We start from the raw sequence: 26,529 nt of genomic DNA, 5'->3' as shown, positions 1-26,529 counted from the left end.
CTTTTTCCATGTATATGTATAATGTCCTTAATGTGGAGTCTTAAAAACTATTTGTTTCACTACTTTTATTTAAAGTGAGCGGGTGTAGGGTAAATATTAGTTTTTGGAAATTTGGACTAAGACTGTTGCACTTTACTAAGTGTCTCCTTGTGTGTCGATGTAATGCATTGTATCATTCTTGTAGTTGTTCTGCTTTAGAAAGAAATCACACAGCAGTACTGAATGCACATTGCTAATAAACATCTTCCAACACAGTAATACAATAGAAATGCTCTCTGGATTTAGTCTCAGGATTATTTTTTTTACACCAAAACAATGACGAGACATAAGTTATTATTTTTTTTAAGCTTCAATCATTTGCTCTCTGCACGGCATCACAATCAAAACACAAGGCCATCTTTGGTTTGTTGTGAAAGTATTTACACCAGAGGTACACAAAAAAACAAACAATATTAAATAATTCTTGTCATAAAAGAAACCGTGCAAAAGAAATTCCACTTCTTGACATTCCTTTTGCCAGCAAACGGGAACATAATTCTCTGAAACATACTTGTACAGACTGAAAGAGTATTGTTATATTTTCTGCAGCAACCCAGACATCACTGACTCCAGGATTCAGATCAGTAAAGTTAAAAAAAAAAAAAGAAGAAAAAAAAAGAAAAGAAAAAGTATCTTGGCATCTAAGTGCTGGTGCTGTCTCTGTTCCACTGCACTTTAAAGTAAGATTATCTTCCCTGAAGAAAACTGAGTGTCTTCCACAGGATGGCGCTATTGATCAGTCATGTGCAAAATAATGATCCATTTCAGGTAAGGCTGGGTGATTTTGTGCCAAAAAATGAAGAAGAAAAAAAAGATCGATTTCAGGCTCATCCAGAGCAACATGCCATCTCCATGAGCGTTCCATCACACCACAGAGGAGTAACCCTAAAATCTTCAGTTTCTCACAGTAGCCCTGATTATACAGATCTCGTTCTTTTTTATACAGTAAGGTACGGTGTTTTAAACTTTGACATGTTGTGCATAAAAGTAAGACCAAAAGCTGCCTAAACAGCCCATGTACACATTCAAAATACTTGTAAGCCATTTTTATGAGGAAAAAAAAAAAGCAAGATACCTTTGGGATTATTGTGAATGTGTTACTGTGTATGCTCACAGTATGCACAAATTAAATGGCACCCTTCTAATAATATAGTTTACCTTGGATTGTAAACAAATAAAACAAATCAGAGTTTTAATACTGACTTACTATAAAAAAAACACAAAACCAATACAAGAACAAGAATATAACTGCTGCGCCTAATGCAAACACACACACACATGCATACACATAAATGCAGTCACGCACATACATATATACACACACACACCATCGTTTCCACTAATGAAGCAAAACATGCTACATTACATATTACTAAATATAAAATGAGTCACAAAATTCTGAGTACCTTAAGGCCTTGAGAGGCCTTAAGACCCTAAGACATGAGAATTTAAAAAAGGGCTTGACTTTGGGAAAATCCTAACCATCACTGACACAACACGGCCTCTTTTGTTCTTTTTTTTATTGCAATGGCACAAAGGAGAGTGCACAGTTTCCTGTGCTAGAAGGTCACTGGCTTTGGTGGCTGGCAAGTCGGGACATGCATCCGGTTAAAGTCAGCACACGCTGCTGTGGGTCCGGAGGAAAGTCCTGCAGGTTTTACTGGCAGTCTGGGACCCTGCAGTTGATTCCTGTAGGTAATGTTCTGGTTCTGCGCAGACTGGACAACTGCAAAAGAGAGCAGGGGAGAGGAAACAGTGGATGGCGGGCCATCAAACTGGGGTCGAGGTTGAATGAAGGTGCAGGTTGATGTTGCGAAGCTACCAGTGTCAGTGTATTCTGAGGAGGGCTTTAGCGGTGGAGCTGGAGCCGATTCGGGAATGTAAAAGAAGCTGGGTGGTGAAGGCCAGGGCTGAGAAGAAGAGAGGCCCAAGTTCTCCCGGATTTCTGGAATCTTCTCTCCAGGCTGCTCTTCTTCTTCAGACAGATTGTCATAGTGAGACTGTTCTGAGGGCCTTCGAGCTCCCGGGGATGCTGGGATGTAAAAATTGACAGGGAACTTGCCGAACTGTCGCTGTGCTCTGTAGGAGGATGGTGATGTAGACAGTTCCTGTTGGATTGGTGCTGGTGGAAGCGAGTCCCCTGAGGGTGAAAGGTAAACCCCAGACTCTGGGTCGAGGCAGGGCAGAGGAGGTGGAGGCAGTTCAGGGAGATTCAGAGAGTCAACACTGTATAAATCAGCCTCGGAGGGTAGGTATGGTGGAGGCCATTCACTCGAATCTGCCCGGGAAAGGGTTTCTCTGCTCTCCGGAGACAGAGAATTGCACGCAGAAGAGGAAACTAGACTTTCCTCTGCAGCACCAGTCTCTGAGATTTCTGTCTCAGGCTGTGAGTATGTGATTTGGAGTTCTGGGCAGTGTGCCTGGGTGAACAGAGATACTGATTTTACTGGAGGAACAGGAGGGGGCTGATTCTTTGTAATGGGGTCATTTGTGTGAGTATGAGCCGAGAGCTGGTCAGAATCTTTGGCTGGCTGAACAGAGGTTATTGGGGTTAGCACAATTGGACGCTCTACCCCCAGAGGCTTCTTTGGAAGCTCATCACCTTTGGCTGTAAAAACACAAAAACAATAGACTTTATTTAAAGCGCTTACTGTAACCCTTTTCAATCTTTTTTGAAACCAAAATGCATTACGTCGAGACAAATGAACTCAATAGAACAGTCAATAATTTAGAAACTTTAAATTCAAATAAAGTTATTTCCTTTAGCATTTCTTTCAGAGAAATACGGCTAAAAACATGAATACAAGCTGCCTAGACTAAAACACGAAAATGATTAAATGTGGCATGATGTGCTTTATAAAATCCCCTTCCACTTTTGTACAAAAACCAGTAAAACCGGCAAAAAGGCCATATTAATGCGGAATTCCTAAATGGAAATTCAGGAAGGGTGGCTTGAGTTCAGCAAGTGATGTCAAATCAACATGGCTGCTCACAGCATCAATAGTAAACATCTTTACTTTTAAGTGAGTTATACTGTATATACTAAAAGCTGCTTTGGATCAAGGAACATATAGACATATTAGCTTTTAAATCTAGAGCCCTGACTATACAGTACGCTACTTGAAGGGGGGGAACATACATCAGGCATAAGAGTTGGATGGATAGACAGTAGCTAAAAAAACATTGAGGTGGTAATGTTTTCCCCCTTACTTTCTATCTCTAATGCACAAAGTTAGAAAATGGCGTAACTCTAAATTCTGGCATCCTAATACTGGGTTAAGTAAAATACAGCATTACTGACTGGAAAGATGTGTTCTTGTTTTCTGAGCAGATATTCTAATGACATCTGACAAATCAAGTGACTTTCATGAAATATTTTAAAATGTGTTCTTGCCTCCTTCTTCCTTTAATCTATTTTTTGCTTAATTTATTGATAGAAATCATAAAGCTTTTTAAATGGAAGAGGAAACATCTTCAATCTTCAAACAGCACAAAACCAGTTGTCTGAAGTTATATTCTAAGAATAACCCTTTGACAATTCAGGTCAAACTAAACCTAATGAGACTCGGTACTTCATTCTTAAAAAACAAAACAAAAAGACAAACTCATGCATACGTGCAGGAGGAAGATCCAGCTTCATTTTCCGTAGCTCGGCCATGGCGGCCTGCAGCTGCTCTATAACAGCATCATCGCCTGACTGGAAGGAGGAGGAGATGTTTTCCTGCAGAAACTCTCGCAGTTCCTCCAAAGGCATCTTCAACAGACGCTCTGAGAAGGTACAAGAAGGACATTTCACGACTTATTCACAACATGCAAGAGCGTGTCATGTGCGTCCAACATGACATAATGAACGCCTGAAAAACATCACATTTACACCTCTGAGTGCGAATACGTCAAATGATTCTTACTTTTATGAATTCTAAGAGTTGTGTAGGCCATGGCAGGTAAAATCTTCTCTCCATCAAGTATATAAATGTCCCAAAGGCGCAGGGTCAATGTGAATGGCGTCTATTTGACAAAGACATTAGTGTTGACAAATTATAGACAGTCTGTACACCTAAACACTAGCAAAGCCCTCATTTTTTCAAAAGATTCAGCAGGAAGTTCCATACTCCCCAGTGCTGTTCATGGAAACACTGCTACTGTTCCAGGTCTACTTTGGATCTGCTTTGGTTTCTTGGTACTAGCAATAACAGGGCTGGTAAATGGGGCTTATACTTAATTAAATAAAATCATATCTGGTGTGTATTATTAGTCTGATTTATTACCAATTTCAATATTAATTGAAACATTGATACCGTACAACTACAAGTGTATCTACACTATTTCAAAAACAGTGATATTAATGTGAGAAAATAAACATGTTTGGAAAGAGTGAGACCCGCTGTATATTTGAAGACCAAAAATTATATTTATTCATATTTTAATATTTATATTTTATTTACTTTATCATCTCGAATACATATTTATTTTCCATAAACTCTGAAATTAGACTTCTGTTCTATTGATTGCATATACGGTGAAACATATAAACAAAAAAAAAAAAACTCCTCACCCTGTCGATAAAACACTGCAGGAACCATTTGGTTGTGTATATACCAGTAGTCATCTGCTCCTTATCCTGAACAAGAGAACATCAGAAAAATACGTCTGTTAAAGTAATACACCATCTCAAGTTCCTGTCTAACAAAATATATTAAAAAACAAGCTCTTTACCAAGTGCTTCTTGAGCTTTGGAAGGAGTTTAGCCAGGATCTGGTCATGATGAGTCTGGAAGCGATGCAGTTTGGGGAAGCCAGGGATAAAGAATCCTGGCAGAAATCAGACAGATGATATTGTAAACACTGCATGCATACAATTCATTCAACATTAATATTAAGCACTCTGGAATTTGGGGCATTCAAACAGTAAACATTATTAATGTTGCAGCATTCATTTCATTTTAAATATTACTACCTAGATATATAAATAAACTTCACATGGTAGATAAGATCATCTCACCATGCATAGCATGCTTCTTGTTGGTGAGAAGCTGAGACAGTGCCCAGAATGCATCCTCCTCATTCATGAACATCAGCAAAATGGCGGCGATCTGGCTCATGCCCTGGCAGTAGCTCACCTCCTGCAAATAAAACCCCCAGAAAACTCAGTCAGTCAGTTATCTGTTCCGGACTCAAAAATCAACACTTGCATGTCTATAACTCCACCCATATCATCACTGTTTACATGCTGCATTTGCACATTTATCCAATTGCTGCTGTTTTGCATGAATTTCAAAGCGGCACCAACTGCTGCTACAGAAGTGTATTATGTTTACCAGAACCCACTTCTTTACAGTTCTCCTATTCTGCACATTGCACTGCTTATGCACAGCAGAAGATATACTGTTCGGTACTATTCTGTCTTTATTGTGTATTTTGTGTTTATGTCCTGTACGGTTTTGTTTTGTGTTGTCTGTTTGCACTGTCTGCACACGTTGTACTTTATGTAGCTAGGACAAATTACTTTCTGTCCTTAGCTCGGTGTTTTATGTTGCACCAGGGTCCTGGAAGAATGTTGTCTCATTTCTCTGTGTTCTGCGTCAGCTATACATGGTTGAAACGACAATAAAAGCTTCTTGACTTGACTTGACGTGATCACAGATGCAATTACACATCATTTGAATAAATTCTGTATTACTTGCATATAAAATAATTGAAGAAAAGCAAACAATATCCAGGAACATTTTAGGATGGAACCTCAGACTGGGACTTATTTAGGCTTCTGCCTAAGAATTATTATTTTTATTAAATGCATTATTTACTAACAACTCATTTTTTGCACATATTCATCAACATTAAATGTTACTATAAATGGTTAAAATAAATAAAAATTGTCAAGGATGCCAAAACGCTGAGGTACGAGATGTACATTGTAAAGTAATGGCCCTCTGTGCCTTATTCTATACTTAAACCATGGTGCAGCTGATTCTTGAAGCAGAAGGTGTGGATTAATTTTCTATAAGCACACAGCTCTGATTGTAGGTTCCATCAGCTGTAGCATAAATAATAAGTTTTATATTAATGTGTTTCACTCACACAGGGACTTGTACTTGTAATGCTCCACATGATCTAATGTTAAAATTAAACATTTTTTTTTGTTAACAGGGTTAACAAAGAAAATCATGAAGAAGTTTCATGGTTTGCAGTTTTCTCTTAGATGTTTGTGATATTTATGGAAGGAGTCTCCAGTGTTAGTGCTTTATGACTCAGCAGTCAGTCATGTCTTATTCCTAAGGTCATATATAGATAATATATAAGCTCTCATATATTTTATATCTTGTTCCTGTCACATAACCGGACTCATTCAGATCACCACAACTACATGGTTTAGATTCTCTTTTGCCGACTTTTATATATTCCATCAAGGTCAAGTGAGGTAACAGAAAGAGTTGGGTAAAAACGCAGCGTGTAGGGCTGGTGCTCTTCACCTCTCCTCTACTTAGCTTAGTAGATATTTCCTACATAGGGTAACACTCACCGTGTTGTAGACCGAGTACGCTGCCAGCACATGGAACAGGGCTTGTTGTCTGTTAAAAATAAAAAAGTGATGATTAGTTTAAATGTCTGATCTCAACTATACAAAGACTGCAAACACAGAAATTAGCTTTAATAAACGAATTTGCTAGCTAATGCTAGAAACATGGGCGATGATACTAAATGAAAACAGTCTGGGAAAGCAGCATATGCATCAAAGAATTGTGTATAGTGTTGCTCCGGTATGCACAGAGGTGTTAACAGAGAGGAGGGGTGGAGTATGTGTTCCTTGCTGAGGTGAGGCAGCACTGATGCACATCCTCTCCTGTGTGCAGTCCAGTGTAACCACATCAAAGTGTTAAAATACATCATTTCTTGCTGCCTTGTGAACACAGACCACAGAACTGATCGTTGATTTGCGTGATAAAACAAGGTCTGCCTTTAGCGACCACTGAATATCATCCCACAGAGGTCCGTCATTACGCCAGCCAGGTACCTCTCAATGTCCTTCGTGTGACCAAAATCTGCCTTACTGATGCAAGCTTTGTTTTGTCGTCTCAATTTGAACCATGAGTTTTTAAACATGATGAGTCTCTGAGTCACTGATGAACTAAGGGAAACCACAGGACATTATTTTACCCCTCTTATTGTTTAGGATGAAAACCGTACATTTATTCTGGGCAGTGAACGGTGGGCTGTAACTTCCTGTAACGCCTCGCTCACTTACAGGAAATTGAACTAAAAAAAGTGAGAGAGGAAGTGGCTCTTTTTTGGTTGCAGCTTTACAAAGTCCAAAATGTTTATTTCACAACCACCTGAACACAAGAGGCCATGGAGATAAAACACAACAACACAATAGCTGGGGAAAAAAAAAGCTTCAGAGTCAAGTAATGGAATGTAGGAAATTAAGGAAAAACAGACACTGCTGGCTGAAACGATTTTGTTGAAGTGCAAAACCACAGAGAGTGCTGGGCATTTGTGGTTTTCAGTATGACAGGAAGACAAAGCAAACCATTCGAGCTTTTTATCTTTCTCTGATGACCAACTGAAACAGACTGAGACCAATGACGGCCGGCTACATTTTGAAACGGACATGAATTGGCATGAGTGTTTAAAATCCTCGTAAGCTTTCATGTTTAGTTTTGTGTTTGTTTAGCATGAGACGTACTTGACTCCGAATCGGTCCATGAACATTACGTGATTCCTAAAAGTCCTGTTGACATCCAGGTCTATCTGCTTGATTTCTGTGGAGAAGTTCCTGGCTTGTTCCTTCATTTTCTGCAAAAGAGAGAAGAAATAAAAAATATTTAACATATATATATATATATATATATAACAAACAATAACAGCAAAACAGATTGGCTGTACGGTATGGAAGAAAGTGCTGAATTTCGGGTCCATCAGTTGTCATGTGCACATCTCGGTCATGTACAGCTGGGCTATGAGAAATGAGGATAAATACCAAAGTTTAAAAAAAAAATCTAGAGATCAGTGTGTCTTGTTTGGTTCATTCAATCCCATGTTGTTCTGTTGCTGAGAAGAGTCTAACAGGACGATTAGGGGGGTCATCATCAAATCCCATACTTAAGCAAGATGCATGATTTTGTAGTATAAATAGTGTGAGTAGTGTGCTCACCCTGAAAATTCCAACAACATGGAATGTTGATGCACACTTCATAGTATCAGCTAGGAATCGGCTACATGATAGTATACTGGTTGGCACTGCTCTGTGTATACGTTTGTGCTGTAATGTATTAAACTGTCGGTCATGCACCGTTTGCACACGTGCACTTTATGCAGAAATTGTAAAACTATGTTAATCAACTTAGTTCTGGGTTGTTTTGTGTAGCATCAGGGTCGTTGTCTCATTTCACTGTGTACTGCACCAGTTACATATAGTTGAAATGACGATAAAATCCTCTTGACCCAGGCTTTGTCTTCTGGTTAGTTTAAAAAAAGTTAAGAGTCCTATTTGAGACAATACTAAGCATGTAAAGTCAGCACTCGATGGCAGAGTACACAGTAAATGCACAAATTAAATAATATTACAATTCATGTTGTGATACAAAAATAAAAAAATATTACTGATCCTAATGAAAATGTTGTTCTTTCGGCTGTTCCCTGGTTTGGGGTCACCATAGCAGATCATTTTGTTCACGTTTTGATTTGGCACAAGTTTTACGCCGGATATCCTTCCTGACGCAACCCAGGTTTGGAACCGGTACTGACAATTAACTCTTCAGTGGCTGAGTTAGCGCCCTGCCTGGGAATCGAACCCGAGCCGTGGCAATGAGAGCGTGGGATCCTAACGCTGGACCACAAGGAGGCTTACTGATTCTAATGAAAATAAAATTCTAAAATTTTAATTGGACTTCGTCAAATAAATAAAATGTTCAATTAACTGTTAATCCTGACAATTAACAAGGATACATGTTTAAACAATACTCAACCCATACCCTTGGGTGTCTATGGCTTTGTCATTGGTAAACATGCAAAGAAAACAGTATAATAATAATAATAATAATAATAATAATAATAATAATAATGCTATTATAATAATAATAAATAGCAGTCTTCTGTACTGCATAACTGCAGTTCTCTTGTGCCTATGTAGCGGGAGATGATAAAACTTTCATCTCCAGTGATGATGAATGCTTTCTTTTAGTCAGGATTTCATTTATCACCACCTACAAGTTTCACAATTAAAGAACTAGCACTTACTGAGTGAGAACTTTTTAACTTTTTTTTTAACTTTTTTTTTTTTTTTTTAAATCATCCAGTTAAAAACAATTTACCTGACCATGGTCCCAGGGCAAAAAAGTTAGACTTAAGCATGTCTGGCCAAACAAATCACAAATATCCTCTCCTTCCTGTATTTATGCTATAATAGGGCAAAGGAAAGCCCAACCACACATCCTGCCCAAGTCTCTTACCTCATACTTCCCCTCATTTTGCTGCTTCACCTTCTCCAGATCCAGCAGGAGAGCCCAGGCCTGGCCACGCAGCTGCAGGGGAATCCCCTTATAAACTCGCTTGATCATCTGCATTACACACACACATACATACATTTGGACTGGAGTCATCAGACTGGGATCTGTTATCTGTGTCCAGTGTAACCGGAACATTGCAGCACTCACCTTCTCACTGTTATGGTACCTGTTCCAGTTTTTCACCATCTTAAGCCATTTCTCCACCCTTTCCATCTCCTGATTTTTATGCTGTGGGAGGAACATTAAGATAGCTGATGATCAATGGGAGGAGCCTATGCACCATGCACTCTATATACATTATAATTACGTACACATGGCTGACAAACTAAGGGAAAAAAACAACAACAAAGTGTCTTAATAATAACATTTTGGCCGTCCAAAATGTTCAATAGATGTAAGAGGTTTGATGTCTTTAAAGGGAATCACTCTCATGCTCATCAAAGCATTCGGTGAGGCCTTGTGAAGTGTGGATGGGAACAGTGATGAGAAAGAGATCATAGAAGAAATCACTCATATCACTGAATAAAGGAGACCAGTCTGAATAACTCGAGATCAGTTTTTGCGATGACCAAGTTTCCTTCCCTCTAAGGGAACAAGTGGACCCTAACCTGTTTTTTCCTTTAATTGGTTACTCACACGAATGTATGTACAGTATGTGTGTGTGTGTGTGTGTGTGTGTGTGTGTGTGCGCGTGTGTAGAGCTGACCTTCTCCTCCACTGCACTCGGTGTGGGTAACTCCTCCTCACTGGAAAAAATAAAACCAACAGTAATAAAATGAGACACAAAAACCACACACACACACACACACACACACACACAGCAGGTCACATTAGCACCTGTTGTATCACTCTGAACAACAACAAAAAATCAATCCTAAGCAGATGGATTCTAAGGTCACCGTTGTGTTAACTCAAAAACTGCTGTAGGTGACAGAAAGTACATAATAAAATGGCTTGCCAAGTGAAAGCTGTTTCATCAGTGATTAACATTCAACTTCTCTTTAATCCCAAACACTAAATTTGGCTGAACAGAGCCCAGGACATCAAACACCACCACATGACTTACTGCAGGAAGCCAAAGCGGTCCATGACCTTGTAGACGCTGTAGTTGGCATCCTCCCAGGAGTTAATGTGGACGCCCTCCACTCTGCCCTGCAACCATTCAAATAAAGCGTTTAGGGGAAATCAGCAGGAGGAGAGAACAAGCAGAATGTACACAAGGAGAAACAGTATGTACTAGCACACCGGGGGGGAAACGAGGAGGGGCACATTATTACACACTGAAATAACAAACTTTCATGTAGAATTTCACTTTGTGTTTGCTCTGTACTAGCACTGGCAAACATGGACAAAGAGTATGAAATGTGGGAAGATGACGTAAACTAAAACAGATTAAAACACAGTACAATATTTACTGGGTGTTGGACTTGATGTGCAGCAGAATACACAACCCTAAAATGAATGGTTTGGCTATATTCCAGGATTATTCAACTACACACACAATAAAGACACTACATCTCTTTTCACAGTAAACAAAACAACTTTACACTTTCCCAATATATATAACCTTCTATGCTCTAATTCATACACATCACTGTTCCATATTCAGATCCAGTCACTGTATTCAGGTACTACCCCTCTACTTTAGATCTATTTGTTTTTCTATTGCAATTTTCCACCATATTTTCCCTACATGCCCCAGATGTTCTATGTCTACTTTATTGTATCTAAATTATGTCTTATTTTTATATTATATATATATATATATATATATATATATATATATATATATATATATATATATATATATATATTTTACCTTATTTATATAATCAAAGGCTATTTTATATCAAGGAACACATCTCTAATTCATCCCAAAGCTGTTCTATCGGGTTGAGGTCAGGACTCTTTGTGAAGTTCCATATCTTTATGGTCCTTGCTTTGTGCACTGGTGTGCAGTCATGTTGAAACAGGAAAGGGCCAAACTGTTCCTACAAAGTTAGGAGCATGAAATTATCCAAAATGTCTTGGTATAACTGAAGCATGAAGAGTTCCTTTCACTGGAACTAAGGGGCCGAGCCCAACCCCTGAAAAACAACACCTGAATTCAATGACTTGGAGGGGTGTCCCAAAACTTTTGCCAATTTCATTTACAAATTAACTCAAGGAAGAATTTTTTAAAAATGCACTTATTAAATCCACTTAAAAAGGTTATGTATTCCCCTATTGCGTGTAGTTTTCCACCTTTTGAAAGTCATATGGTCTTGCCTAAACCTATAAAACCAAAATGATGAACTACAGACGTTTTTTTTTTTTTTTTTTTCAGTTTCACTATCAGTTCCTCCTTTTTTTGTATATGGTCACTGCTTGCTTTGTAGTTACCTGTCCAAGCAAGCAACTTTAATCTTTTATATAAAAAAAAAAGAAGCTAATAATAGCATGCTTAGCTGTTCCTCTGCGTGGTTCTGCATTAGTTTCTCACATACACACAGCGTGAGAGAGTCAGAGACAGACTCGTGTGGTGCACTATAAATGGCACTTATAAACCATCCTGCTATCGCAACTTGTCACAATTCATCATACAAACTCGATATCATTATAAATTAAAACGCATCATGCGTCTCAATTCTGTACATCATTATAATGCTATTATTGATCACAGTGGCTACCAAATATAATGCAAGATATCCATAATGACCTCCAGCTATGCTTCTTTAATTCAGGCCATCCATCCATCTCTCTCTGCTCTGTACAGAAGAAGCCTGTAGCTGTTTACTTTCACCCAGATGCTCTGTCTAGCTTCCGACTTTAATCACATGTGTCACGCCATAGAATTGGAGATCTTCTTGCCCAGATCTTTGGGTCTAAGTCAAAGATCTTCTCAAATGATAGCAAGACTGAAAGTTAATGTTATGCTTACGGTCAGTTGTTTAGATGTGGCCACAAACAGAGCTGTGAACATTCTTTCATCTGTAAAGTTGCCCAACCCGTTCAGTCTGCATGATTCATCTTATTTTTATTTATCTTATTATGCAATAACCCCAAGGGTAAGATGATAAAACTTCAGATCTAATCTAAAGAATCTATAGTCATTTGGTATCTGGCATAAATGCAATCCCTCAATAAGACAAGCTGGCCATCTAAGGTTTACCCTAACAAACAAAGTCACAAAAGAGACAAGGAACTCAATATTGTCTTCTGCTGTTGTAGCCCTTTCACCTCAAGGTTTGTAGTTTTGAGCTTTCTGGGCTGCTTTTGTGTTCCATCACGTTTGTAAACAGTGGTTAATTTAGTTACTATAGACTTCCTTTCAGCTCGAACCAGCCTGGCCATTCTCCTCTGACCTTTCTCATCACCTAAGCATTTCTCCCTTCAGCACTGTCACTCAGCAGATAGCTTTGTGTTTTCCACACCATTGTGTTTAAACTTTAGATACTACGGGGTGTGAAAATTCCAGGAGTTCTGCACAAGATCAGCAATTTTTGAAACACTTAAACCAACTTGTCTGGCACCAAAAACCACACCGGGTCACTGAGATCACATGTTTCCCCATGCCGTTGCTTGATGTGAATATTCACTGAAGTTCTTTAACCATGAATACAATTTGACATACGTATATATTATTTTTATTTTCAATACAAAATTACAACAATAGACCATTGCCATTATTGAAGAAACCTGGACAATAGCAAAAGAATAGCATAGAAGGGTTCTGTATTTTGCTGCAGTTCAGTCAGGAATGCTGTAAAACCGTATAGTTGTTAAATACACTGTACTCTTAATTTGTTAGTTCTCACACCACAAGACTCGATAACCTTTGTGTAGCATTAGCAGATAACACTAGTGACAGAACAACGACACCCCAAAACCACTCTGAACTGAGATAAGATCCCCATTTCTAGCCGACATTTTTGTAAGCGTGTTTGAAAAACGTAATCATAACTAAACAATGGCTTCTGACTATCAAAGAGCAAAGCAGGAAGTGCTGATGTGGTGTCACAGCTGCCTGAGCGCTAACAGCGATCATGAGATCATCATAGATACACACTTCAGTGGTTGCCATGTAACTGTTCAGAAGTTTGTTTATCTTCAGACGTGAGCTGCTAACTGCAGCAGTGCCTGGCTGGGACTTAAAATAAAATCCTGTCTGAACAGGAAGGTTTCAGTGGCAACGTGTTTATCATGGCTGCCTTCCAACTTGGCTAGATCTGAACCACTTTAGAAAGATGTTTGACTAACCTTGTCATATTTTGAGATGATCTCAGCTCGTTCTTCAGCTATTAATGTGTCAATGTCCTTCTTCATCTCAGATCTAGAAAAGGAAGAAAAAAAAGAAGATTGAAGGTTATTTGTTTACTCACAAACACAGAATCTGAGAACTAGGGTTGAGAAATACAGTGATGTATATCATGCATCCCTGAAATATCTTCAGTTGAGATGATGTCATAGTTTTGCCACATTATCTCCTCATCATGTCACATGTTAGTGGGTGGGATATATTAGGCAGCAAGTGAACATTTTGTCCTCAAAGTTGATGTGTTAGAAGCAGGAAAAATGGGCAAGCGTAAGGATTTGAGCGAGTTTGACCAGGGCCAAACTGTGATGGCTAGACCACTGGATCAGAGCATCTCCAAAACTGCAGCTCTTGTGTGGTGTTCCTGATCTGCAGTGGTCAGTATCTATCAAAAGTGGTCCAAGGAAGGAACAGTGGTGAACCGGAGACAGGGTCATGGGTGGCCAAGGCTCATCGATACGTAGGTAGCTAAAGCTGGCCCGTGTGATTCGATCCAACAGACGAGCTACTGTTGCTCAAACCTCTGAAGAAGTTAATGCTGGTTCTGATAGAAAGTTGTCAGAATACACAGTGCATGACGGGTCAGGGCTGTTTTGGCAGCAAAAGGGGGACCAACACTATACTAGGCAGGTGGTCATAATGTTATGCCTGACCGGAGTACATTATATGCTGAGCACATATTCTGAACAGGATATACATAAGTACATGTATGCATACAAAAAAAATGTGTACAGTTGAACCTCGGCCCTCCCTTACAAATTTTCACCTTAAGAATTGAAATTTTGCAAGAAATTTGCATCGGCACATGAAGCATTTTCAGCATACAGACAAACCGAATGCAGGCTAAATTCCACGTACGTCTGGTCATAATGTTATGCTTAATTGGTGTATGATTATATCCATATATTTGAGGTTTTGGACTTGTTGACTTGTAGAATTTTGTTTTTCTCTTCCCCAAACACAACAGTTACAGCTTCTCAAATTCTTCACTGCAGGTGCACACATCTGAAGCGGTGTGAAGTCATGTTGAAGTTTTCAACTTCCGCAAATCAGCTTGTGAATTCATGCAGTGCGAGTCACACAACTGTGGAATATTTCCGCACAAATAATTCTTTTCTTGAACAAACACGCGTCAGTAACTACAACTACTACGAGTCTCACATGTTGTTTATGTGTTTGTTTGTTTTTTGGCTCACAAATGACAAGTTCTCGGTGAAATGTGCAGCAAAACTGAATTGTGCATCTGACAGCATTTGACTGCTTTATATGAGATTATCAAAACACTCCGTCTGCAAACAATGGTTTATTACCAGAGAGAATCTCGCCAAAAATCTACTTTACCATCATCTATATTTTTGTCTGGAGCTCTGTCGTCTACATCACACATGCATCATTCACCTACTTAGTAATGCTGGCCACTTCACTCCTTGTCTTAAAACTGCACACTGAACCCTGCACAAGCTCACAATCAAATTCCCGAACAGACAGTCCAGATATCCCACACATGCCTGAAAGCTCTGCTAGCACCACTAGTCCAAACTCTTTTCCATCAATGTCCACGTAAATTATCACACATTTACTAATATACAGTATATAATAGGCTTAATAAACTAATCACTGTAATCAACAAATATGTCTCCTGTAAACCCTCAGCTGCACAAATTACATCAATATCTTAGGACTCTGCGAGTGGATGATATTATAAATACATCATCGAGTTCTCAGATGCACAATACAGTATGTATCATGGTGTATAGCTTTGCTAACTTACAGCCAGCAAAACTGCAGTGTTCTATTTAAAATAACCTGTGACGATCTGTGATGATGCTTTTCTTCAGTCTACAGAAATATTACAACTCCAGCTACAAGATCCAGCTGTTCTATTCTTTATTCTTTTGCAATAATGCCACCCTGACCAGCCAGAAAGCTTGGGATGACTTCCGATCAGGACTTGAACTTTATAGACCACATTTCAACGAGTGCACAGTCCTGCACGTTTATTCTGAATAACAGCCTATCTGATTAATCATGTCACACAGCTACTAGTCCAGTTGCTTGTTATCTGCAGTGGTTTCCCTATAGGAAACCCCCATAAACATCTTCCACCTTCACGTGTCTGACTTGTGCAAGCTTATTGAGTCAATCTGCATGATGTTCTCTAAAAACGAAGAGGGATTTACCTACTAGGAAGTCTAGAAGAGATAGAAAAGAGAAGGTAGCAGGGGATGGTTGAAATAATAAACAAGTTGAGGATGTTTAGAGCATGAGCAGCATTAAAAGGTGAGGTTTATCAACCTTTATCATATGATGATGGTCTGACAATCCATCAGGAGATTCAGTTCAACACGTTCTTTGGCTACTGCCTGCTACACCAATCAGCCATAACATTATGAGCACTGACAGATGAGGAGACAATCAGCGTTATTCACTTCATCATGGCACCTGTTAGTGGGTGGGATATATTAGGCCGCACGTGAACATTTTGTCCTCAAATCTGATGTGTTAGAAGCAGGAAAAATGGGCAAACATAAGGACTGAGAGAGTCTGACAAGGGCCAAATTGTGATGGCTAGACCACTGGATCAGAGCATCTCCAAAACTGCAGCTCTTGTGGGGTGTTCCTTCAAGGATCTAGTGGAGTCCATGCCTCGATGGGTTCAGGGCTATAAAGGGGGATAAGTGTATAAAGGGGGAAAATCAAGCATATTTCAGGGCATTTTAAAAATCTTTTTTTTTTTTGCTGTTTTAAAGTGAACAGATTCTGGCTTGAGAAAAACCATCAAGCATCTGTATGACTCAATAAAAGCTAAAATTTAGATAGGAAATACAGCAAATACAGCAAATGGAAACAACTGTAGTGAGAACCAGACTGAGGATTTCCCTGACTGTGGCCCACGTGACTGAACACTGGGTCTTACAGTCATTTCATATGGTAAAGTAATTAAGAATAGTGTTACAGGTCACATAGTAAAAGTACGAGTAAATACTCTGAACCACAAACCTGGGTGGTCTCAGACAAAACCCCCACCCCCCAAAAAAAAAACTCTACTCCCCCACCTGCACCAGCACCTGTCAGCTCAAGCACATGTCTACTGCAGAAATGACGACAACTTTCTCCCAGGCTCACAGCCGTAACTCTTTATTTGGATTCTTGCTAGTCTGTCAGATTTGAGTTATGGCAAATGGGGAAGCGAGAGAGAAAGAGATAGAGAGAGTAGGGGAAATGGACAGACAGAAATGCAGGGAATCTATAAAACAGGCCACTTTGGCTGCAGGCAAAAAGATCTTTGCAGGTTGTAGTTAGATTCATTGAGCAGACAAACAGCTCTAGGTTTGGATCTTGCATGTGATAGCGAAGGTAAACTAAATACAGTAAACTACAAAAGTGTGTTACGCTTACAGATATAGCACAACACTACAAGAAATAAAACTACATTCGAATTATTCAAACTATGTAAAATGTGCATCACACACCAATTTCGATCAATATAGATAAGACGAATGTAAAAGGTTTACTCTACTGCTAAGAATTAGAGCTGATTCTGATAACATAATACTAAAATGACAAATTATTAATACATTTCTTAAGATATTGTGGGTACTGCATGATGCATTTATAACCTTTGCTTTTTTAAATAACAATTACTAATTCTGAAACCAGCCATTGCGATGTGCTGTATTGTTAATCTTTTAAAATTTGAAGCTTTATAAATGTGAATATTTTACTATACTTCTTTTTGTGATTGTTTAATTACGTGCAATTTAAATAAGCAAGTTATTTTTAAGCTTTTATTTCATTTTTAAGCTAAATTTTGCCGCACTACTTTTTTCTGCCGACCCGAAAAAGTGAGATCCAGATTATGTATCATGTTGAACGATCTTCTTTTTAACACAAACACTTTACTGTAATGCTTTTTGTCTAATGCCCCATGCCCAATTCCACACATCCAACATAAAAAAACAATCATCAACACAGTGAAAGCTGTTAAACTTGGCCTTTTTCTCTGTCAAGATTTTCAAAAAAGAACCCGAAATCATTTCTGAAAACTATTGGCTGAAAATGTTTGGCACAGTCAAAATAAATATATTTTTACTGAGATTATCGATATACACTTAAATGATCGAATTGTCAAATTCAAAATATTCAATCAACAACATGCCCACAATCAGCTTGATCCTGTGACCGTACTTTACAATCCTCCTTACATTTACTTACTTACTGTATCCTCATATTTCCCAGTCCTGCAAGGCCCCACTAACCCTATCCTCTAGACCAGGGGTGTCCAATCTTATCCACAAAGGGCCGGTGTGGGTGCAGGTTTTCATTCCAACTGAGCAGAAGCCACACCTGAGTCTATGGAAAGCCAAGATCAGTTGATTAGCCAGTTGGAATCAAGTGTAGCTTCTGCTTGGTTGGAATGAAAACCAGCACCCACACCGGCCCTTTCTGGATAATACTGGACACCCCTGCTCTAGACTATCCAATGGATAATCAAACAACGCCAGACCAAGAAAGCCCATTCCCTAGACCTCAAGATCTTAAATCTCCCTCTTCAGTTTAACTAAAAGAAAGTGAGGACATGCTCAGATCATTCGTGACTGCATGCAGTTCTGTTGGACAGGTGGCGTTTCATCTGCTGTCCATGTGACGTGACTGTGAGATGATAAACCTGAGCAGGACGTGTGGGGGCTGGTGGTGGGATGAGGTAAGAGTTTCAGACAAAACAACATACATTATACAATAAGGTCTTCATTTCCCATCAGTATTTCAAATCTGTACTCAATATTAGACTTATATGGAAATCATAGCCAGAATGAATGGGGAAAAAAAGGGAAACCAGGATTAGGTCTGTGTTTGGGTATGACTTATCCATCAAGCCCAGACATCCAGACTAGACTAGGACTGAGAAGCAGATGTCCAAATAAAAATAGTGCAAGTGGAAAACTCTGATGGACGAGATAGCAAAAGATATATTAGAGTGATGGGTATTAAGGATCTATTAGTATTTTTATTTGTTAGGAATTTAAATCAACTGCTTAAAGCTGTCTGGTTTATAGAGAGATGTAGTGATGACATGTTTGAAAACAGAATAGAATTTCTTTTTTAATGTAATAAATAAACGTCCATAAGTTAAAAACAGTAACAAAGTAATGGTAGTTACTTCCTGTCTCTGGTGTTGTGAAATGTCACTGTGGTAAAGCAGAGTTTGCACGGTACTCAAGTATAATGCATCTTAATCACACATTTGTGTTTGATACTAAGGCTGGATTTAATTTCGAAGGTGTTACTATTTTTTTCCCCCACTCAAAGTATTCATATAGCATCTCACATGTTTGTACGACCCCGTGTTACAGTTTTACTACAGACTAAATGACTTTGAGGCAGCTGACCTTGCTCCGCTGTGCTATTCTTGCTTCACCCGCCTCATTCAGGAGTGTGCCAGCCACAATGGGCCATTGTCTCTATGGTGCAGCAAAACATCCTCTGAGGATGCTATAAACCGTGGGTCAATCCCAGCAGGCCAGCACAACAGTACAAATCTGGATCTTCATGTTAGTATAAGATACTGAATGCAAAAAAAAAAAAAAAAAAGGTAAGACATCTGAAATATAAGTTGATCAATATTTCAGAAAAGCTTTATATAACCTGGACTGCTGTAAAGGGTGGGTAGATGTATCTTAAAGCCGGGGTTAGACACTTAACTTATAACATGTCTGGGGTAGTGGAAATGTCTGACAGCAATATGTCAAGATGGACTTGGTATAATTCTCACATGTGTATCTGTTGACACTTCCGCTTTAGACCAACATATCCGAACCATATTTAAGCATGCCTTTCAAACACACAGACTAAACCTGATCACTACAGTCTGAGCTGTATTGTTTGATACAACTTGGTTCATTGCTATCAAGTGTGGTTTATCATCTCATGGCATGTGATTAAAGGAAACAATAAAAATCCCAAACAAACAAAAAGAAAGGGTGGTGAAGGGAATTTGGGGTTGAAAATGCGTGCAAAGAGTTTTCAGTTATAAACACAACAGCAGAAAAAGGTACACAGATGTAGAAAACCACCAGGTATGGATAACATGGAGTCAGACTCAATACATCACAAGATAATTAAAGAAACAGCTATTTTGTGTATCACATGTTTGTCTGTCAGAATCTTCAGAACACAGGGCATTTCAACAGCACTTAAGTTCTGGGGCTTAATCTGAGCCTGGAAGTTTATTTAAGCAGCTCACAGAAAATTATAGAAAACTACTGTATGTTTGGTTCACTTCCTGTATTTGGGATGATTCAGGATCATACGGATTTCTTATTGCATTTGAAATCTGACTGGAACCACACAGAGTCCACCTCGTTCAGACTGTCTCGGTTCTTATATAGATCCACAGCCGAGTACAATGGCTGTTTTCTTACCTGCACAAATGAACCGCACCAAAGAGGGGAAACGCAAAGACTGCGTATCTAAATTCACCCTTAAAAAAAATAAATCACCAAATAAAAAATATAATGGTAATAAAATAGTAACTATTAATAGAAATAAAATGTATTGGATTTCCATGCATGTACCATAGGCAAAAAAAAGATTTGGAAAGTGTAGATGATTAAACATTTCTTCTACAAAATACTAATAACTACTGAACAGAGCAAACCCTAAAATTATTCCCTGCAACATACAATTCACCTTTTTCTGAAAGTCAGACCGCTTTCAAACACTACAACAAAGCCTTTATAATTAGGTTTAAAATAAATAATAAAAATAAAGAAATAAATAATATATAAATAAATATAATAAATATAAAATAAATAAATAAGTTACCTTTATTTAAATTCTACAAAAATAAAATTAAATAGTTAACACCTAAGAGATAAAAAACAGTTCTATTCAATTTCTGAAAAATTCCAGAAAACAAACCTTTAATATCTAATTAGAAGCTTCCAGTCCAAGTCTGTAACTGTTCCAAAATATACCGAAGATAGCTGTGATCTTTTGGAAAAGTGTACTGCGATACAATTTAATCACAATATCAATATTATACTATTATACCACCCGGCCCTATAATTCAGCCCGGAATGTGTTGGAGGCCTGAAAAAAGTTCCTTTGTCTTTATAGTTCAGTCCACGACGGCATGATATCAAACACATCACAAAACCGAGAGATGCATGAGTTGATGCATGAGTTGATATGCAGAAGATATTTTTAGCCCACTAAAAGGAACCGTGCCAATGTTGAATAAGTAAATGAAGCTGCACTGTTTTTTCATTAATCTTAATTCTTGTGAGCGCCAGGTTGACTTTCATCAACTACATCATATCTGAATATGTATGCTAGTGCTGGTGCTTATTAAAGTCCATTACAGTCAATTACAGCCCATTTGTGTGCTCCGATGGTCTGCAAGTATGCAAAAGACAGAGAGATCTGAAACAGCAGTCACACTACCTCCCGTGCCATAAACTGTAGCCTGGAATTAAAAATGAAACACTGCAGCATTAGACAAAGTTTCAGATCTGTTATGGATTTCCCCCTGACTGATTTCCTGATTTTTAACTACTAGATGTAACTAATAGTGTACTAATGAGCCTAAACAAATACAAAACTAAATGCAGATAATTCTATTTTCTCAGGATGAATCACTTCAGCCAGTACACAGACAACTCGAATAGATTTGTAAATGCAGTACAAAGAAAAAGAAAAACAAATATAAGTGTATGTGTTGCTGGACTTTTTTCCGAATTTTGGACAAAATTTGAAATAGCACAAAAAAAACCCCACTCATAATAAAGGTCAGAGGATGTGTGTAAATAAATAGGGATTTTCATAGGTTTAAAAAGGGGAAACAGAAGTTTAGGTTAGAAATTACAAACATCCGACAGCTCATTACTAATAAGGCTCTAATAACGAAGTAAAAATACAGCTACTCTGGTCTAGAAAGACTGAACTCCCAGCAATTAAAGTATTCTTTAATTTATTTCGGACAATAAAAGTACTTTAGATTTATGTCCAATCCATCCAGCATGGCACGTAAATTTCTTGCTTGTAAACTAAATGCTAATTGAAGTCACAGGTCGTTTTTTTTTTTTACTTGTTATTGTTAAATAAAGAAAATTATACACTTGTTGATGTGAGAAAGCTTTCTTCTAGATGTTTGCAGAAGAGTCTTCAGGACATGGAGTTTACACTGGTTTCTCTGTAATGTGATAATGTGCGTTTTTTTCTGTCCCAAGACAGAAAATACAGTAGGGGCTGTTAAGGGAATGACAGAAATGATAAGAGGAACTAACCTGTCTCACAGATTTTACATAACATTAAACGTAACTATGAAGTGCACAGCTGGAAGTGTGTTATTCCTTACGTGCAACATAAGCTAGCCAAAAAGCATGCGTATGTGGAGTCAAAGTTAAGTTGAAATAAACTGAATAGTAAAACTGTCATCATTTGGAGAGTGATAAACAGCACTGGGTCTGGCTGAAGACAAAAATGCTCCAAAAAATAACTGAGGAACTTGCAGGATGCAGAACATCTACATGTAAATAAATATTTAGTGGAAAACACACTTCTCTGGGTTTATCAGAACAATTACCGAGTCTTTGTTGTACACTTCAGTTTATCACAAGTCTGCAACACCAGCCCCAGCCTGCTGATCGAGCGTCAGATCGCCAAAAGCCGAAAAGCAGCCAAAAGCAGCACACAAGTCCAACTGACAAGAAATTACTACGCTATTCACACATGCTGCATCATTCATCTTGTTTTCTTTTAGAGGGTTTTGTAGGGACATTATGACCATACACCATATAATAACTATAATCCATAATTATAAATAGTCACGAATTTATAAACACACTCTACTAATGCTGCTATTATTAGCGAGATTTCAACTGTTTTTCTTTCTTTTCTAAGTACAGAGACATATTTACGTTTCTGTCAGTGGTAATCGCACATCACACTACAAATGCATTAGCAAAAGGTTGGGAGGAAAAATGCTGTTCTATTCCTTTACCTGTCAAATGTCTCACATCATCTGAATCAGACAAAGTGTAAACTAAAATGTTTCTATTCAAATCACGCTTCCTACATGAAGGTTTAGCTTAACTTTCGGAGACATTGCCGCGTTTATTCATGTTAAAGTGTGTTGTGAAGATGACAGAGCAGTGTTTACGGGGGCAAAAAGTTATAACAAATGTTTCCAGAGGCCTGCAAGTTCTGCTTTTCACACTTCACACTTGCAGAAAAATGTCCACACTGGTTCAATGCTCTGTCTGATATTCAGGCCTTTCTGCAAATGACAGATTGTGCAAGACTCTGACTCATACTGCACTCATCCGAGTTAAACAAAAGGTATTCACTTGGCCATCCTGCTAACACTGTGCTAACATGTACACACTCTCAGCTGTAAACGCTTGTTTATTTTAGCCACATCTGAAGCAGAAGTTGCTCCACATTTAACCAACATGAGTGGACGTTACACTGCATACCACTGACGAGGACGAGTTTATATTGGTGCGTCACCATCTGTGCATCACTGCTGCTCAGTCTGTCAGAACAAAAGTAGATGCCGCAGGCAGACATATTTATACAGTACAGCACAAAAAGCTATTTAGTATTCTTCTTACTTGTGATGATAAACCTTCAGGTAGCTCAGGATTATGCAGATGTTGCTTCTTCTGTATTGCTTCTTGTGCTGTAATAAAATTCTCTCTTGCTCCCAAAACAAGAAGTAAAATGCCTAGTAGAATCTGAGTGATGAGGTAGGTTGGCCAAGGGGCAAAATATCTACATCATTCACATATATTCGGATTCAGTCGACATTTTTATCCAGGTGAATTCACAAAATGAGAAGACAGAAGACTCAAGGCCTCCTGGGATTCGAATTCAATTTATAGATCATAAACTTAAGGAGAAATGTTGGCCATATGAAAATTTGGGTTACACACATATGGAAAAATTCATCATTCGTCTTCAACAAGTGCTTTAATGTAGTTCGTGTCACAGTGAAACAGAAGCCTATCTCCGAAACACAGCGTACAAGGCAAAAATACACTCTGACACACACACACACACACACTTCAGTGCACCTACCAGCATGTTTTTGGGAGGTGCAGAACCTAAAGGAAACCCATATGGACACAAAACTAAACAATCACACTAGGAATGCACTGATCCCACGCCTTCCATTTCCAATATGTTACCAATATTGACAGGAACCTTATACTGATTCAATAATGTCAGCCTCTTAGTAACAGAGACAATTGTTTAAAGACGGATGAGCCAAGTGAAGCAGACCGACACAGGCGTGATGGAGACATGCTTTAAGACGAGCAATAACACATGTTCAAAGAAAAACGTCAGACTAAGAAATAACTCACAAATCTGATCCAGGATCCAATCCAGTGTTTCTAATACTCGTCTCAGTATCGTATCAGTACACACCTACAGCAGACATACCCTGGGTAATCGACTAGGCAAGATGAAAATGTTTGAGATTTCATTTCACTAATTTCTTTAACCCATGAACTTTCACAATCCACATTACTCCAATACGAGCATCCCTCTCTTCCTACAACTACCACTAGAAATGTCAGAAATGATCTGGATGAATAAAACGCTTTATACACACAAAAGACAAAACCCTGAGCTGATTTGTTTCTGTGATCCGCGTTATGGCCTCTGAATAGGAAGTTGACATCTTCCACACCCGTGTACTGAGTGAGCTGAAGGAAGCAGGCCTGTGACCACACTGCATCCTGTTTAGCTGCACTGTGGACATTAAAGTGAACACATTTACACACTAGGTGCTTTAATGGGATTTCAGCTGGAATATTGGAGTACAGCTATTTAACTAATCCATCAGTGTGTTTCTGACAGTGACCACAGTTCAACTAACAGTGCAGTCTGGTGTCTGAAGCAGCTTTCAGAGTAAACTTATAACACAACTTTCTGTTTGAGAAGAAAAGGAGAGAATGTGCAAAAGGAAAACGATTTAAAAAACAGATTCTTTAATAGTTTTTCCATCATCTACACACAGGAATGTAAAGATACCTGATTTGCTCGGAAAGCCTCCATGGTTCTCATGTTTTAATCTCATGTTTCACAGTTATCTATAAACTATTAGAACTAACAGAAAACATTTGAAAAGTATTTTATAAGTGCTTTCATAAGCCCGGAAATGGTGTTAACTCTAACGGAGGGAACTTTACATCGCGCGCGCGCGCGTGTGTGTGTGTGTGTGTGCGTTGTAGTTCACTTCTCCTCGGCCATCACTATCATCATGTTCGTAAAGAAATTTGTCTGGCAAATGAAATCGTGTAACTATGTTTAAATATAAAAACACTCACCGTTTAGGATAAGTCTTCTGCACTCCGATGGCAGCTACACAAATAATCTTTTTTCATAGTTTCTTAGCTCACGGAAGGAGAATGTGAGACGACCCCGACATACATCCATTCTAACTTGGCTCCATGTGAACAACTGAAAGCCATCACGAGTCAGCGCAGTGACTCGCAACGACTCGGTTCCTTTACACACGACTCTTTAACGCTACCGAGTGAATCGATTCAAATTAATCCAGTGACTCGCAACGACTCGGTTCCTTTACACACGACTCTTTAACGCTACCGAGTGAATCGATTCAAATTAATCCAGTGACTCGCAACGACTCGGTTCCTTTACACACGACTCTTTAACGCTACCGAGTGAATCGATTCAAATTAATCCAGTGACTCGCAACGACTCGGTTCCTTTACACACGACTCTTTAACGCTACCGAGTGAATCGATTCAGATTAATCCAGTGACTCGCAACGACTCGGTTCCTTTACACACGACTCTTTAACGCTACCGAGTGAATCAATTCAAATTAATCCAGTGATTCACAGCGACTCGGTTCCTTAACACACGACTCTTTAACGCTACCGAGTGAATCAATTCAAATTAATCCAGTGATTCACAGCGACTCGGTTTCTTTCAAACGACTCTTTAACGCTACCGAGTGTAACGTTTCAAATTAATCCAGTGATTCACAACGACTCGGTTCCATTCAAACGACTCTTTAACGCTACCGAGTGAATCGATTCAAATTAATCCAGTGATTCACAACGACTCGGTTCCTTTCAAACGACTCTTTAAAGCTACCGAGTGAATTTATTTGCATTAATCCAGTGACTCGCTACGACTCGGTTCCTTTCAAATGACTATTTAACTTTACCGAGAGAATCGATTCACATGAATCCACACAATGTTTCTAAAGCAACCTGGATCAGAAGCAGTCGGGTTTTTTTCGTTTAGGCTGTATGTATAATAACATATGACTAAATATTTCCAGCATTATTAGTCAAAACCGGCATATGTGAGTTGAGCAATTGTGGGGAAAAAGTCCCCCCTCCTACGCTAGGATTGGTCAATTCGTACTCGTGAGACTGCTTACTGGACAGTGAGCCTGAGTGAGAATGAACGACTCTAGCCAATCATGTCGCGACATAAGATATTTATCGGAATACAGGTAGGGGTAACAAATATTGTCACAAATGTCCTTTGAGACAACAGCACAGCAAAGCAACACGGTGTGTATATTAAAATTAATTAGATTTAGAAAAACGAATTAGATTAGTAGGAAAACGTTTAAAAAATCCACAATGAAACGGATGAAATAAGGCATGTCAAGATAACTGACATTAAAATGTTGTCCTAAT

General features: G+C 38.6%; 1 protein-coding gene across 1 annotated transcript; it reads right to left on the bottom strand.

Moving 5' to 3' along the window:
• Positions 1-63: 63 nt before the first annotated feature.
• si:dkeyp-19e1.3 (USP6 N-terminal-like protein) lies at positions 64-25,336 on the bottom strand. Its single transcript, XM_058407828.1, has 14 exons — positions 25,178-25,336; positions 13,784-13,856; positions 10,611-10,696; positions 10,251-10,290; positions 9,692-9,772; positions 9,488-9,595; positions 7,723-7,832; positions 6,559-6,607; positions 5,041-5,161; positions 4,756-4,850; positions 4,595-4,660; positions 3,948-4,047; positions 3,655-3,807; positions 64-2,647 (listed from the first exon to the last, which is right to left on the bottom strand). Exons 2-14 carry the CDS (start codon positions 13,847-13,849, stop codon positions 1,599-1,601), a joined length of 2,124 nt encoding a protein of 707 aa, XP_058263811.1. The 5' UTR covers positions 13,850-13,856; positions 25,178-25,336; the 3' UTR covers positions 64-1,598.
• Between the last annotated feature and the right edge of the window lie 1,193 nt (positions 25,337-26,529).

Source organism: Hemibagrus wyckioides, linkage group LG14 (assembly GCF_019097595.1).
Source record: "Hemibagrus wyckioides isolate EC202008001 linkage group LG14, SWU_Hwy_1.0, whole genome shotgun sequence".
NCBI lineage: Eukaryota > Metazoa > Chordata > Actinopteri > Siluriformes > Bagridae > Hemibagrus > Hemibagrus wyckioides.
Note: the sequence above shows the minus strand (reverse complement) of the source record. Positions and strands in the feature narration are given on the sequence as shown.